The sequence below is a fragment of the Nanorana parkeri genome, unplaced genomic scaffold (genome assembly GCF_000935625.1).
Source record: "Nanorana parkeri isolate BGI_ZX_2015 unplaced genomic scaffold, ASM93562v1 scaffold1568, whole genome shotgun sequence".
In the NCBI taxonomy this organism is placed as follows: domain Eukaryota; kingdom Metazoa; phylum Chordata; class Amphibia; order Anura; family Dicroglossidae; genus Nanorana; species Nanorana parkeri.
In genome coordinates, this window is record NW_017307836.1 from 322,424 (window position 1) to 339,214 (window position 16,791).

A 16,791-nucleotide genomic window follows, 5' to 3' on the forward strand; every position below is an offset into this window, starting at 1 on the left:
TACAGCTGGTGTTCTGAGGTTGCCTGCTCCTGTGGTATACTTGGAGTCCTGTAGTGATCTGAGATGTGACTAGAATGCACAGTGTGGGGAAGCTGGTCTTGGACATGCCCAGAAATGTCAAATCCTGGAGTCTGCAGAGCTGGAACAGAGACAAGATTGATGAAGTGGACTACTGGAGAAGTTATACCTCAGGGAACTTCAATCTGCATTTTATTTTATCAAGGACTGATGAAAGGCCAACCTGAGCGATAACAACTATCCTCTCCTACAAAACCTTGCAGGGTGGGTGTTCTGTAGTCCACAGAAAGAACTGGAACCAGTGCAGAAGAGGCAGAAAGAGGTTTTCAGCTCTGGCCGAACCAACAAGTCATGTCTATGCGATAACAGTATATAACCATGATAATTATAGATATGTTTCCATGGGGAGGTGCTCAACGCGTTTTGTGGTACTGCCGCTTCTTCAGGAGCTTATGGACGTACAGTATAATATAAAGAGAAGCATTATCAGTAACTCTTAACAAGATAACATTGATATGTCTATCATGATTATATATTAATGATATCGCTGTCTGCAGGGTCAATAGCTACAGACCTCCAAACTTCGTGTGACCTTCAGATTGGCACAACAACAGTGCGTAGAGAGCTTCATGGAATGGGTTTCCATGGCCGAGCAGCTGCATCCAAGCCTTACATCACCAAGTGCAATGCAAAGCGTGGAGGGTCTCCGGAGGGCTGTGTGATCTCGGGTGGGCTATGTGGGGTTCTGTGGAGGGTCTCAGGTGGGGCTGTGCGAGGTCTCACCAGGGGTCCAAAGGGTCCCACCAGGAAGGAACAGGGGATGTGTGGGCCATCGCTGTATACAGGTACCGCGGTTCATAGGAAGGCTGCCAAGGTAGGGTTGCCACCTGTCCAGGATTCACCCGGACAGTCCGGGTTTTGAATGCTGTGTCCGGGTTTCATGGCAACTGAAACCCGGACACAAGATGTCAGGCAGACAGGGGCAACCAAAATTAAGATAGGGGCTACTGACCCCCCACTGAAAATAGTCTCAACTGTGATATTTACATATGAATGGGCGGCGCTATTTACATATGAATACGGCACGACTCATTCTCCCAACAAAATGTCTGCGCATCGATAGAGTATTTGGGTCTCGCTGGAAGAAAAGGTGGCAACCCTATGCCAAGGTCCCAGCAAGAGTGGGCACTCAGAGTCAGACAGCCACTTCAGTTTATACATTTAAAGTGCCAGGATCAGCATTTAGTATCAGTGCATTTTTACGAGTACTCATCATGAAAATGGCCAGTATTGGCACCTCTACCGGTAATGGTGCACCCCTATACTGTTTGTGTGTGTACTGTAATGTTTCATTTTTTAAAAATCCACCAACGTGTTCTTGAGGAAGGAACCAGTGAAAACAAAATACACTGCTATACAGATGAAACTCGAATAATTAGAATATCGTGCAAAAGTAATTGCAGTAAGTTCTGCAAAAGGGGCCCAAACCAAGTACTGAGTACATATGCATGCTTGTACTTTTCAGAGGTCCGATATTGTTCTATGTACAATCCTTGTTTTATTGATTGCATGTAATAATCTACTTTTTTGAGGTTGTGGATTTGGGGTTCTTGGGGTTTTCATGAGCTGTAAGCCATAATCATCACAATTATGACAAATCACGGCTTGAAATATCTTGCTTTGCATGAAATGAGTCTCTCTCATATATTAGTTTCACCTTTTAAGTTGCATTAGTGAAATAAATTAACTTTGCACAATATTCTAATTGAGTTTCACCTGTATGGTCTCCTCCGTCCGTCCAGAGCTCTATGGTCTCCTCCGTGCTAGTCCCCGGGCTCTATGGTCTCCTCCGTGCTAGTCCCCGGGCTCTATGGTCTCCTCCGTGCTAGTCCCCGGGCTCTATGGTCTCCTCCGTGCTAGTCCCGAGTCAGCTTGCTATGCTCGCTCGAACTCTTTCTTCTTCCCGCCGGCACAGACCGCGCTTGCGCGGCAGCCAGCTGGTGAGCTCATGTGGGGGGACGCCCAGTGACGTCACTAGCCGGGTTTTATTCTCTATGTCTCCCTTCAGTCAGCATTCGTCGCTGTGAAAATGAACAGCACCAAGCGCGGGCGGGACGACATCTCCCCTGTGCGGGAGCACGGGTACCTGACACCCGAGAAGCGGTCGAAGACCTTCCCCGGTCCCTGCAGCGGGGACTACAGGGACTGGAATGTGGAGGAGGTGTGCGTCTTCCTTGCCAGCAAAGGCTTGCAGAAGTTGCAGCCGGTCTTCAGAGGTAAAGCGGCTTCGAGGTGTCAGCTCAGCTGCACTATGTGTGTCCAGTTGTAGGGGGACTATAAGTGCCAGCGTGTCCTGCTGAAGGGAATGGTGCAGCTGGAAAGGCGGCTGATGTAGCAGCTTCCATATTCAATGTATAGTGCCCATGTGGCTGGCATAATGTGCTGCACGGTCCGCACCAGACTGAGGTGACCCCCCAGTGTCATGCAGCAGATGTCACTGTGTGTCTTCAGTGTCTGCCAATTATGGCACTCGGTGGTGGCACGGGGGTCCCGAGCGTCACACTGAGGTCCCCAGCGTCACTGTGAGGCCACATGGGGGTCCCCTGGTGTCACACTGAGGTAGCACTGTGGTCTCCGGCAGCGCTGAGGTCCCCAGTGTCACTGTGCGGCCCCATGGTCTTCCCGAGTGTCACTCTGAGGTGACACTGTGGGTCCCCAGTGTCATGTGGAGGCATCACTGTGGTTCCGTGCGTCCCTCTGAGGTATCATGTAGAGTTGCAGCTATCGATTTATTTTCAAAATCGAATAGTTAGCCCATTATTAAGTTTGGTTAATCGGATAAAAAATTTAAAAATGGCTCCCAGTGATGGGACTACTAGTTTGTATTGAGATTGTTGTCCATCACAAGAGCAAGCTTGGAGCAGGGGAAGTAAAAAAAAAAAAAAAAAAAGTGGTGTGCAATATAGTGAAATGGAAAGTGTAAAATTTATACAGCAATGGATGCAGAATGGCACCGGCCATAGAGGACTACAACAAATCCCACCAATAGTACATTATAGCTGGCGGTGTTCTGCATTGCGCTGTGTAATGTACTATTGCTGGGATTTGTATTCCTCTATAGCTGGCGTTATTCTGCATTGCGCTGTATAATGTACTATGGCTGGGATCTGATGTATTCCTCTATATCGTGGATTTGGGCAGGAGGTGCAGCGTGTGGATGCGGGCGGGGGGTCTGGCAGCGACGAGCGTGGGGAGGAGGCGGTGTGGCGCGCAGCGTGTGTGGAGCCGTGAACCGGGCCATCCAATTGGAAGCCGATTAATCGATGATTGAAAAAGTTGACAACTTTTTCAATCATCGATTATGTCGATTAGTTGTTGCAGCCCTAGTATCATGGAGGTCCCCAGCTTGATCTTCCACTGCATTCCAGATTTAACTGATGTTGGACAGAAAATGGAATCCAAGTTGATATTGAACAATGAGATTGTCAGCAAAATGTCGGCTGTGCACACATCACAACCACACACACACTGATCGACTGACCGTTCCACTTAAAGCGATCACATTGGCCTCGAGTTACATTATTACGTGCGGATCCTTCAGCGTTTGTTTAATAATTTTTGAGTAAGAGCAGACAATCGTATGTTACGTTTTTGTTTTTTTTATATATATCTCTTACCTGAAAAACGACAGCGGTGAGAACGGTTACATTGTATCTTCTTTTTTAATCTTTTGCCTGTTTAAGGTTTTCTGTTTATTTGGGGCTGTTTTTTAGGTGGTCAAAAGGTGGGGGAAGGGGCACAGTGCTGCGTTTATATATATTTTTTTTAGTTTAGAATGGGCTTTCATAGCGTTCCAGGGCGTTTGCATGCGTTTTTGATGCGTTTGCATGCTTTCCAGAGCAGGTAAAATAGGACTTGCTGCAGTTTTTTTTTTTACATGATCTGGTTTTGATCCGGTCTGTTCTGCTCCTGGAACGCGCTTGGTGTGAACAAGGCCTAAGAGGACCTGGAATACTCCCGTCTCTTGAATGTCGCCCGTCTATGCTGTAGTGATGAGAAATGCCCGTCTAAGGATCACTACTGTGTCTGTAGGGGCCTGCAGAAGGAAACGCGTCAGCCGACGGATACCAGGTGGCCAATATTCTGGAAGTGCCTCGTTCTGCAGGATATTCAGCCGGGGTTTCCCTTTACTATTTCAGAGACAGGTGGTGCAGGCAGCGGGAGGGGGTGAGTATTCCATACTTTTTTTTAAAGAAGCACTTCAGGAAAATCAAAAACTTTCCCTTCCAGTTGGGCTGCACCCCTGCACTGCAAAAGTTAGGTGCTGGTTTTGTCTAGAGGGCTCAAATAATGCAGATTTACTTACCTGGTTCTCGGCCCGTCAGCATTCACCCCTCTCCCCATCTGCTCTGGCTTTCTCTCGGCGTCCTCACATCTAATGCAAGTCTGTGGACCTGCATAAGACCTGTTGGTGTCAGCGGTCCTTAGACCACCAGAGCCTGGGGGAGAAGAACCTGCAGTGACCGGTCTAGCAGAGCATTGGGATTGAGGATCAGATAAGTAAAGCTGGTTTACTTGAGCTTCTCTATACAAAACGAACACTTAACCCTTGCAGTGCTGGGATTCTGACAGGGCCCAGCAGTGCCCCTGTAATAAAGTGTAAGCAACCATGGAGTACCGAGAGCACATGTGATGATGAACCCCACCTGGTCGGGCTCACAGGAAATGGGCAGACTGCCGACGCAGGACTGAGCAGAAATTCAGGGACTGCACTGTAGCGTGGAGAGGGCAAGTTAATATTGGCACAATTGGCATTTTTTGGGCAGCACACCGCACTGCTTTGCATGGACCCAAATTGAGTGCACAGTTTGTACAATCCCAAATAAGTCAAAAGAAAAAAAACATTAAAACAGTGACAGCGCCAGCAGTGTGCAGTACATCGCATACCGCCAGACCTGTCACAACACACTAGCCCGTCCGCTAAAATGCTCTTACTCTTACTGTAATCCATGGTTGTTTCCCTTCTCTTTGCTGCTCTTCCTTTTTAAACCTGTATCTGTTCTCATGCTGGGCAGAACTTCTGTTTTGCAGCAGACTGCCTTGTCTCTGAAATGGATACATGGTGTCTGTGTGTTGGTTTGTAACCTTAGCCAGCACTAGAGGAAGAGGCACTCAGCTGCAAAGGGAAGTTCTCCCCCAGCATGAGAAGACATGAGGATTTAAAAGGAAGAGCAGCAAAGAGAAGGGGAAACAACCATGGATGACCGTAAGGCGCACATTACAGTATTGTTTTATGTTAAAAAATCTGAGGGTTTAATGTCACTTTAATAGAAATGTATGTTATTTGGGTATCACTCGGTGGTAGATCCTCAAATCATCTCTGAATTGGTGCTGACACTGTCCTTCCTTCTGGAGGGTGACTACATTTGTTCCCCATGGCCCCTGTGTGTTGTGAAGTAGTCGCTGCTCCAAGCTCACTCCCAGAATGGACTACAATCTCGGTACAGATTACTAAACCAAACATGAGCCAGAGTTTGCAGGGAGAATTTCAAGGTGAGGTCATTCCAAGGCTTGTTTCAAAACTAGATGGAAACCAACCAAAGTCTTTCCAAAATCTAGCCCAGAAAGCCTTAAAGGAGAACTCTTGAGGAGAGTGACAATCACCCAGCCTCATAGTTGGAGCCGACGTGTGACAAGGAAACTGTCACATGTTGGCTCTATTGATCGGGAAGTGAGCGAACACATACCGTCGCTCGCTCACTTTCCAATCATCTCCCTGCAGAGAATGTTGACTGTCAGTCACTTCCCCACAGGGGTTCCCCTCTCTGATCCTCCAGCACTGGCTGGAGGAACGGACAGGGGAGGGGGCGGGCACAGCTGGCTCTGTCTCTAGATTGACAGCGGGCTCTGCCTATCAGCCAGCTGGGTGGATCTCGGCTGCGGCGCTCTCAGTATATAGCAGGCAATAGCTCGCTATATACTGAGGTTTGGGTCACTGGAGGAGGTTAGTATATGTCCTCCCGTGACCCTATAGAGAAATATAGGATAAAAAAAGGTTACCCCATAGTTCTCTTTTACAAACAAGAGAATGAAAGAAGATCAGTTAACTCCTTATTAGGTGCTGTTGTGTGCAGCCAACCTATACGTCTTTTGTGCCTTCATCCAGAGCCCTAAGGGTGCCCAGAGATGACATAAAACCTTATAGATCTCATAGCTATTGGGGCACCAGATGCCTGCCAGCTAGTCCTTGTCTGCAAGAACATTTCATTGGGTAGGATAGTTTAGGCTAGCATGTACCATAGTAGCGATTAATCACACAGTGCTCCCAGAGGTGATGAATTGCTACTGAATACTCTTGCTTGGCTTACGCTAAGCTAACTACCGCACTCCCTAGTTTGTTTTTAATCAGGAAAAGATTAGTGTTCAGAATGCAGTTACCCCAAATTACCTGATCATCTTTCATTGTTCTACCTGTTGTTAATGATGTAACCAGGGGAGCTATGGAATGTTATGTTTTTATTCACTGTTCATGTCCATTCGTGGCCCCGCTCAACACTCATTTTGTCATCTCTTTTCTTTGTCTTTGTTGGCTCTAGAACATGGAATAGAAGGAAAACACCTGCAAGACCTCACAGAAGAGCACCTCAAAGAATTTCAGATCAGGTGAACAGTTTTCTTTTTGTGTTTCAGATGATACGTGAATCATTTTTCCTGTTTGCAGTAGACTCATAGATGTTTGGCATGGACTTTTCGGTGAGGTCGATACTGGCAAAAGTATATTTGCAGAATTTCATGTCATTGTATGTTAATGGTGATGATTTCGTCTTCCTAGCATTAGACTTAGGTTTACATCCTGGACTCCTGTTCACCCTGCCTTGTGATGCAGGTATCCCTGCCAGACTGCTCAGACGGGTTGATGAGTATATTTTTCTCTGCAGTTAATGCAGCTTTGTCAAAGAAACAACACACACCTCCTTCCTTCTCTTTTTTTTTTATTTTTGTATTTTTTTTTAGAATTTGCACAACCAACACAGTGGCAGGAGTGCTAGGCAACCTATTCATTCTGAATGGGCTGCACCGTGCTTCAATACAGCAATAGGTACCATCTTCGTTTTATGCAGTATACAGGGCACCGTGTGTTGCAACACATGTTTTGAAGGTGCCAGGGGTGCAGTTCACAATAAATGGCAGCCCCATTAAGGCAACAAAATTGATGTGAATTGGACCTAAAGAAGTACTTCATTTTGTGAGTAGTCGCTCCAAGGGTTAAGGTGCCCACACACCTTATAATTCTCGTTCGATTTTCTTTCCTCCCGTTGTCCGTGTTCCACTCGAATACCCCATCATGCACAGACCAATGTGGATTTCGATTATCGTTCGTTATCGATACTAGCTGACCGAATTTTGGGCAGTTGTACAGTAATTCTGATTGTTCACTTCCAATCAACTGGCCGATTATCGCACGAAAACCTGATCTCGTTCAGAAATCGAACGATAACCGTAAGGGGTATGGGCAGCTTTAATGTGACATCACTGTGCACCAGAGCTTGTCTTTAATATCAGGAATGCTCTGTTTCTGAAGCTCGTTGTACGCGAGATCATAGGAAGCTAACATAAAGCCGGGGTTTTGTGGTTGTGGGTTTTTAAAAAAAATTAATAAACAACTGCTGAACAGGGAGGTGTAATCTGAACACCTTTAGGAAACCAGAGCGGAAGGCAGCAACTGGACCTACAAGTTCTCTAAACAGCCTGATTTACTTTTTCCCCCTGGTAGCCGCTGGCCAGCTCGGCACACCCACAGCCATGATATTATTGCTACACACTGCCACATTATTGCCACACACAGTTCAGATGACTGATCCCTTTTCTTTGAGTACCCTAGAAGTTGTTTAGAGCAACATTTTTCTTAACCCTTGCAGTGCGGCTAACCCCAGCACTGCAAGGGTTAACTGCTCATTTTCCTCTAGGGACTAAAAAAAAAGTTATACTCACCCAATCCCCAAGCTGTCTTGCTCTTAGACCACTCCTTCCAGCCTCGATTCACCATATGCTGTATTGGACGTGAGGGCACCGAGGGACATACCATCGCAACAGCATACAAGAGTGAGCGCTGTGACAGCCGTCCGGCTCCAAAATAAGGGCAAGTCTCACTTTTTTTTTTAATATTCACCCCTAGACAAAAACTAGCAGTTAACCCCTGCAGTGCGGGGGTAGCCACATTGCAAGGGTTAAGAAATTTAACCGGCATTGTTCTGTAAAGTAGCTAGAAACCCAATCCAATGATTGCAGAAGCCATCATAAACTTATAACAGTAGGGTGAATGCAGCTGACATATGGCATACTGACCTGGCCAGTTGGAAGCAGTAGTGTTGCGTTGCATGCCTTAGATCAGCGGCAGCAAAAGAGTTAAGCAAACGTTAAGTTTAAACCTAAGAACAGAAAATTTCATTTTTTGGCTTCCTCGTCCTTACATGTGGTGGCTGCATTAGTTTTCTTTCTTTTTTTTCTCCTCCAAAAGTCCTCCGTTCAAGGCGTAAACATGCATCAAGTAGGCTGTGTGGAACAAAAGACCAAAACCACATTTAGATCGGGTAATTGATGGTGTCATTTTGTTGTTGTGGTTAGATCATTTGTACTTGCGGCTGGGAGCACACTGCCAGGCCTGCCTGACGTGTTTCATCCCAGAGGGCAAGCCTGGTAGCAAGTCCCCAGCTGCAAGTGCAGATGATCTATCTGGAAGAATGAAACCACACAAATCACAGGATCCCAATGTGCTACAGTTTTGGACTTTACACGGCCCACTTGATGCATGTATACTCCTTGGATGGATGGCTTTTTATGTGCAATGAAATACTGACATACGAGTCCCCAAACGGTGAGAATACCTTTATGGTTTCTGATGCTGAAGTTTATAATGCGCACGCGCACATTGCCCGTTCAGCATTACGGTCATCGGAAGCCCGCCCCTCGGGGGGTGGGCTTGCGATGATCGAGAGTACGATCTGCCTGTCCAAGATGGGCAGATCCTACGTTTTTTTTTAATTTACAATCATCGGTTGTAAAGTGTATAGCCACCTTAAGGCTGTGGGGTTATTGGCACATGGAGAAACCCATATGCAGCTACATATTTGCTGCTTTTTGCATGAGTCTTGCACAGTATCAAAGATGGCCGCATCGCCATTGAGATTTCAGTCTTCATTTTGTATACAAGGCAGCTTGAAAGTTCAGTTTGAGAAGTGCTTTCACTGAAGACTTAACCTGCATACTTTTAGGATTGCTAGCGAATCAGCACCAGCCAAATTTGGATATTTAAAGACGCTGGTTGGAACATGTGAGGAATCAAGCTTTGCATTGTCAAGCTTTGCATTGTCAAGGTGTATCGCCATTCTTGGATGGATTGCAATCATATACACTGATCAGCCATAACGTTATGACTGCTGAGAGTTGAAGTGAAAAACGTTGATTATCTCATTACAATGGCACGTGGAAGTGGGGGGATATATTAGGCAGCAAGTGAACATTTTTTTTCCCTAAGGTTAATGATTTGTTGGAAGCAGAAAAAATGGGCAAGTGTAAGGATTTTAGCAACTTTGACCAAATTGTTATGTCTGGATGACTGGGTCAGAGCAACTTCAAAATTGCAGCTCTTGTGGGATGTTCCTGGACTGGAGAGGTCAGGATCTACCAAAAGTGGTCCAAGAAAGGAAAACCGGGGACAGGGCCATGGGCAGCCAAGGTTTTTTGATGTGCATGGGGAGCGAAGGCTGGCCTGTGTAGTCCGATCCAATAGAAGAGCTACTGTAGCTCAAATTGCTGAATATTAATGCTGGTTCCAATAGAAAGGTGTCTGAACACACAATGCATCGCAGTTTGTTGTGTATCCGCAGACCAGTCAGGGTGCCCATGCTGACCTCAGCCCACCACCAAAAGCACCTGCAATGGGCACAGGAGCATTGAAAGAAGGTGGTCTGATGATTCGCGTTTACTTTTACATCATGTGGATGGCCGGGTGCATGTGTGTCACTTACCTGAGGAAGACATAGCACCAGGATGCACTTTGGGAAGAAGACAAGCCGACGGAGGCAGTGTGATGCTTTGCGCAATGTTCTGCTGGGAAACCTTGAGTCCTGCCATTCCTGTAGATGTTACTTTCACATGTACCACCGACCTAAACATTGCTGATGACCAAGTACACCCCTTCATGGAAATGGTATTCCCTGTTGGCAGTGGCCTCTTTCAGCAGGATAATGCCCCCAACCTCAATGGGTCAGGGCCGTTTTGACAGCAAAAGGGGGACCTACCGAATATTAGGCTTGTGGTCATAATGTTAGAGCTGATTGGTGTACGATTTGTAGTGGGCTAAAATGTTCTATGGCTACAATTGAAATAAAATATACTGTTATCTAAAATAATAATTTAGAGATGTGTACACATAAAGGAGAAGAAAATATTTATATCAGAATTACATTTTGGGTAACGATGTTCATGCAGTCTGTGTCCCTTTTACATCAGTGGTTCTCAACCCGTGTAACCTCGGGACCCACATGTTTCCTTGGTCATTAAGGCGTGACCCAAAAATGATTTCATTTCTGAAACATTTAAATTTATTACACAAAACAACTTGTGCAGTATTCAGCAATATATATTTTGCTGAAAGTAAATGAATTTAAAAAAATTAAAAAGTTTATAAAGAATAAAAATTAAATATTTAAAAAAATTAAAATAAAAACGTGTGGGGGTGGCGGTTGCGGGGTACAGTTCCAGTGGATGTTTATATAATGGGGGGGGGGGGGGGAATGTCTGCCCCGGGCGCCCATAACTCTGGTTACGCCACTGATACTGATGGACATTATGTGGGCTTGGAATACATAATGTCCATCAATGTACCCTGTCCTAATGTCCCCTGTCAGTGCAGAACCTGGAGGGGGTGGTGAGGGTGTCTGTATGGGGAAGGGGGGGCATTAGCAGGGGCACCACGGCAGGTTCTCTACTAAGCCCCTGCTAATGCCCCCCGAAGCTTCTGCATTGACAGGAGACATTACGACAGGGGACACTATTGGATATTATGTGGGCTTGGAATACATAATGACCATCGGTGTCCCCTGTCATAAAGTTCCCTGTCAGTGCAGAAGCTGGGGGAGGGGTGCATTAGTATAGGCTCTGCTGCAGGTAAAAAAATTGCAGCGGAGCCCCCTGCTAATGCCCCCACCCCATACCCTCCCCAGCTTCTGCACTGACAGAGGACAATATGACAGGGGACACTGATGGACATTATGTATTCTGAGCCCAGTCTGTGTAATAACATTAATTGTGTATTTTATTAACATACATTATGACAGGGGACAGTGATGGATATACATGATGGATATTATGTGGGCTTGGAATGCATAATATCCATCAGTGTCCCCTGTCCTGCCACAGTGCACATCTCCCTATCTGCCTGCCTACCTTTCTCTGATTCCAGCCGACTGAACTATCTGGACTGGAGAGTACAGTAGATACAGCGGCGGATTGATATCTGCTGTACTCTCCAGTGCAGGCCGGAACTATAACTTAATTGTCGGGAGACGCGGCTCCTGATATTATTGCGCCGGCCCGAAAGTGAGGAAATAGTCCCCTCTCTCCCCGGGCCATACCACTTTATCTGAGAGCCCGGGGGAGGCCGGGAGAGAGGGGACAGTTTGACATGAGGTTCCACAGGCTGAACCACAAATTCTCCCTCTCTATTCAGTCTCAGGCCGGTCTATTCAGACATGACGCCGCGACCCACTGCAGAGGGTGTCGCGACCCACGAGTTGAGAACCACTGCTTTACATGACATATGTCATGAATGTCTTGCCTTGTTTGTGCATTTTACTTCATTAAATATTTTTTTTTTTGTTTCCCCTCAAACCAGGGCCATAGGAGACCGATTGAACTTGCTGCGCTGTTTTAGGACACTGTTCCAAAATTCACAGAGTATTATGAAGGTAGGTCACTTTATTAAGCTTTTCATGTACCGCACCACAAAGTAATGTGCAGGAAAGGCAGACAAGTCAGAAATACCTTTTTTCTGCAGTCCTTGAGTTCTTTTCTCTGGCATTGATAGTCATGTGATCTAACGGTGCCATTATGTCACATAATTTTTATTGTACTAGAGAATCCGAGTGCCATGTACTGCCCACCCCTCTAAAGAGGAACTTCACCCCGACCCCATATTATAAGTGGGTAACCCCCCCCCATGTTGCTTGGTTTGCTGGGTTAACGACAGAAAACATACCCCCCGGCCAGTGAATCTAATGTTGTCTGGCTGCGATACGCTTAACTGCTACAGCCCGGTTTGTCTCTTCCCTTCTGGGTTGTTGCAGCCAGCTCCTGATGGACTGCTAGTCTACCCTCCAGCTGATCTGTCTCTGCTCCCGCAGCTTCCTGGGGTATGTGACTGGATCATCCCAGGAGGAAAATATTTTTTTTTAACTTGTGGAGGGCTGTAAGGAGGAAAATACAATTTCTATAGTGAAGGACCTCTAAAAAGGTGTGGGGGTGGTGTGGCGGCTGAATGATGGATGTGATTCTTGGCCTTTTACTGCCTATTGGTTCCTGTGCCAAAAGAACGGTCCAGCTGTGAGGACTGAGCACTGTCCCACCAACAAGCTGGCAGCCTGTCCTGTAATCTCTTGTACCAGGAGTCATTCTTCTAATCTTCTCACAGACAAAGGTAGGCTTAACATGATTGACTTGTTGAAGATAGCCTGGGTGCTTGAGGGCGGCAAGCCATTGAGGTTGTTTGGACAATTCTATCTGTAAATATATTGTAATAGTTAAAATAAACATGCTTGGTTAAAGTTATATAAAGTAAGCATACTAGTTCTGGTATCTAGAGAATGCAATGGAAGATTAGATTAGAAAAAGATGAATTGCACAGAAGAGATTCATTGGGGAATTATAATGTTAATACAAGCAAGTTTTTGGCTCCCCATCTGGCCATACACTGATTGGCAGCATCCCTGTTCAGCTGCCAAAATTGTCTCCTTCATCAAAAGTCGATGACAAAGGGATGCCAGTGGTCTGAATGCTAAAGCTACCCTTAGACATTAGAAGTCAATCGTTGTATAGACGTGAACCAACCGCTCCATGGGATTTGCGGCAGCCTTCCTAAACCCGGATCGTTGGCTCAGTTGGATTGAGAGACTGGCATCCGATGTCTGTAGGCACTTTTAACCCCTTGCTGTTCGCCCATTGTAAAATTACAGGTGGACAGCGCATCCTTCCTGGCGGGTGAACGTACATGTACGTGATTATTGTTTTTATTTTTGGGAATGTGTACAGCTGTTTCATACAAGCTATCGGCCGTCTCTATAGCCGGCCGATCGCTTGTATAGCCTCACATGGTGTGGCATCGAAGCCCACTCCGCTGCCAGTTATCCCGGGGACCGCTGTCCCCCCCTGCAGTGCCCGGGACCTAGAAGACCGGCTCAGCGGCTGCTCGTAGAGAGAAGGAAGAGAGATCAGCATTTCCCCCACTACTGATCTCTCCTCCTTCTCTCTAAAGTCGAAAGCGATGTGTAGTACATCACTTTCGCCTTTTAGCTGTCATTTCTCTGGCTTAGAGACAGAGAACAAGCTGATAAAGCAGATCTGTTTCATCAGCTTCTTTGGGGGTCCCTAGGTGACATCAGGGGTCTTGGGGACCCCTGATCTGTCCATAAAGAGGACCTGTCATTTTTTTTCTAGCTATTAGATTGGTGGCTTTTTAGCTCCCTATGTGATGGCAATCAAGTTAAGTGTAAAAAAAAACACCAAAAGTTTTAAGGCCCCCGTGTGCACGCAGTTATACACGTAAATACGCATCGGGTGCGCCTATGTGCAAAAACAACGATTACGCCAGACATGTTACATATCGCTTTTTCATTATATAGTAAACAATTAGAATACCCAGTGGTGATTGAATACCACCAAAAGAAAGCTCTATCTGTCACCAGAAAATGGTTTAAAATTTAATTTCAGTAACTCATTGTATGAAGAATAAATATCAGTCAAAGTGCCGCAGCGCTGAATACTGAAAAATGGGCGGGACAGGAAGGGGGTTTAACACCCCGGTCAGCAAGGGGTTAATGACATACTGGAAGACGGTGGCCATTTCTGGGGTGTATAATGCTGCTGAAAGCGAGAACGATGAGTGCCTGATATCACCAGCTGTGTAAAGTCTTCTTTTTTCTATTGGTGTCTTTTAGTTTGGGCACTTGTATTCGACACAAAATATTTGTCCCATGATCCACTCTGATTTGAGCTCTGGGCAGATGCGTCCTCTCACATAGAAGAATTGACAGCCTAGTTTGAGTCTCCTGACAATCGCCATTTTGTTTCTCTCGCGTTCTGATTTATTTTTTAGCACATTACATGCAGATACCAGCTCAGCCAGTATGTTTTTTAATGGCCATGGAGCAGAGGGTTCTTCTGACTTTTACTTCGATGGACACCTGTATGGAGTTTTCTCACATGTTGTATTGTGTTCTGTATGTGGAATTGTCACACCCCCCCAAACCTTTCTTCATTCCTGACTCAGACTCACAAGGTCAGTCTGCCTTCGTGTTTGCCCAGCGCACACCGTGATTCATTTATATTTTCAGCTTTACAAGCAGATAATGCAGCTGTGTTCCCATAGATAACTTGGTGTTGTGTTTGGCACCAGTTTTGTTTTGGTCTTGACGAGAAGTTGTTTTAGGGTGTTTTTTGATTGTTTTCATTGAGCTGCTGCTTACTTTACCCTGAGAAAGTACAAATACCATTTTCTCTCGGTAACACAAGATTTATTTCGGTTTTGTTGTCTGCATAATCTAGAACTTACAATACCCAGTGTCAAAGAATGGCCACATAATACAACCTCACTACAATCTTATATCATTAGCTCTTAAAGTGGACCTTTTACCCACATTGACTAAGATTTACATCAGCACACAGCTCTGCATGCTGATATGAAATCATCTTACATTCGTTATAACCCCTTCATGACTGAGCTAGTTTTCAGTTTCTGTTCATAAATGACTGACACACTTTTTACATTTTTGCTGTGTGATTCTTCCACAGCAGTAATATACTTTCTTACTAAATGTGCCCACACATATTGTATATTGTTTTTTTAGAGGACAGATAGGGCGATATAATTATATCACATATATGTACCTAACCCCTCACTTAGTTTGAATAAAATAAAAAAATTAGGAAAAAAACTAGAAGAAAACACTTTTTTCACAAGTTTTGATTATTATTTATTTTAATAATAAAAACATTTTTATTATTAAAAAAATCATAAAAATTTTTTGGCTATTAGTCTGCTCCAAACTTAGGAACAGCTAATAATAACCTTAGAGACTGATCCTGACTTTAGTCAGATTTCAGATCTCACTAAAAGCTCTTTGATCGTGCCTAGACGATCAGAACGGATACATTTCACTCAAAAGATATACATTGTATCTTTTTAGTGAAATGTATCTAAACATCGGGCTCTCCAGCTGTCAAAACAAATAGCAGAGAGGTGAGTCACTGCTACCTCTCTGCTATTTTCAGCTGTCAAATACAGGATCGCAAATTGCGGTCCTGTATTTGCATGCAACGGCTTCATTCTTTCATGAAAGGAAGAAGCTTTTACAAAAAGCTTAATTATTTCATTAATGAATGTCTCAATACTGAGGCATTCATTAATGACTGGTAACTGCTGAGAATCAGCTGTTACCAGCATTACAAAGCCTGATATAACATCACATACAGTGTACGTGGCTAGTCATATAGGCACTTCGTGATGGGACGTACACTCTACGTCTCCCGTCTTAGTTTCTTTTTTTCCACTTCCTGGTCAACTTAGCATAAATGATGTAATTGTGCCCAAGCATTGCATCCTGGGAAGGTTACATCAGCAGAGCATTGCTGGGAAATCTCATCTGTAATCCCACGAGGTCTCGGATAAAGGCATTTTCCGTCTCGCCCGAGATTATATGCATGGTTACGTCCTAGTCACATGTGCCAGAGTTCCAGGAAGTAGAGTGAAATCTAGTAACCTACCATTAGTTAACATGGCCAATGTTAGAAGAATGTGGAGGGGAAAAGAACAGAATTTGCACTACTCAGAAGATGCAAAAGGTGTTAACGTGTAAAACATTCATGCATGCATGTTAAAGCTCCTAATCCAACACGTCCATCCAAACGCACATGATGTCAGTTTTTAAAAAAAAATTGCTAGAAGTCTTGAGACCTGAGATGCTTTATTTATTCCCTTCCACCCACCACTTCGCTAAAAGTTTGTAAGGGTCACTCATCACAGTCATGGGCCAGTAGGGTGGTAGTAGGACACTGGGCCAAAAAAACAGCTTTATCAGTGATTTGAGATTTATTTTAGGGCTCCTGAGCTGTTCCTAGAACAAAGCTGAACTGGGAAAAACAGAAGTGGCTGTTTTAGAAAACTAGAATGAAACTTGCCACATGCTGCATTAATAATTATGAGAAGCAAGACTATAAACAGTGATTTTCAGATGGTTTATTCAAATGCTTTCAGAGACGGTTAGCACAGTATGGTGGGTGTTTTGTTGTGGTGGGTTTGAGCAGTGTAGGTTGCGGGATTAAAGCTAAAGCAATATTGCTAGAGAGGATTTCCTGATGGGAACTATTGAGGCTAATTTCATTGAATGGATCTAGCCAAAAGGATAATGCTACAGACTTAGGCGGCCTAGTCCTTCAATAAGTAGTGGTGAATTAGGCAGTCTGTCGTCATAGTAGATGGGGGGGGGGGATCCCTGATCA

General features: G+C 45.0%; 1 protein-coding gene across 1 annotated transcript in view; it reads left to right on the forward strand.

Moving 5' to 3' along the window:
- Positions 1-2,095: 2,095 nt before the first annotated feature.
- Positions 2,096-16,791, forward strand: part of SAMHD1 (SAM and HD domain containing deoxynucleoside triphosphate triphosphohydrolase 1) — a 32,753-nt gene continuing 18,057 nt past the window's right edge. The window contains exons 1-4 of the mRNA XM_018570655.1: positions 2,096-2,294; positions 6,615-6,681; positions 11,915-11,987; positions 12,366-12,431. Coding sequence (XP_018426157.1) covers positions 2,108-2,294; positions 6,615-6,681; positions 11,915-11,987; positions 12,366-12,431 — 393 coding nt within the window. The 5' untranslated portion in view covers positions 2,096-2,107. The remainder of the gene's footprint in view (positions 2,295-6,614; positions 6,682-11,914; positions 11,988-12,365; positions 12,432-16,791) is intronic.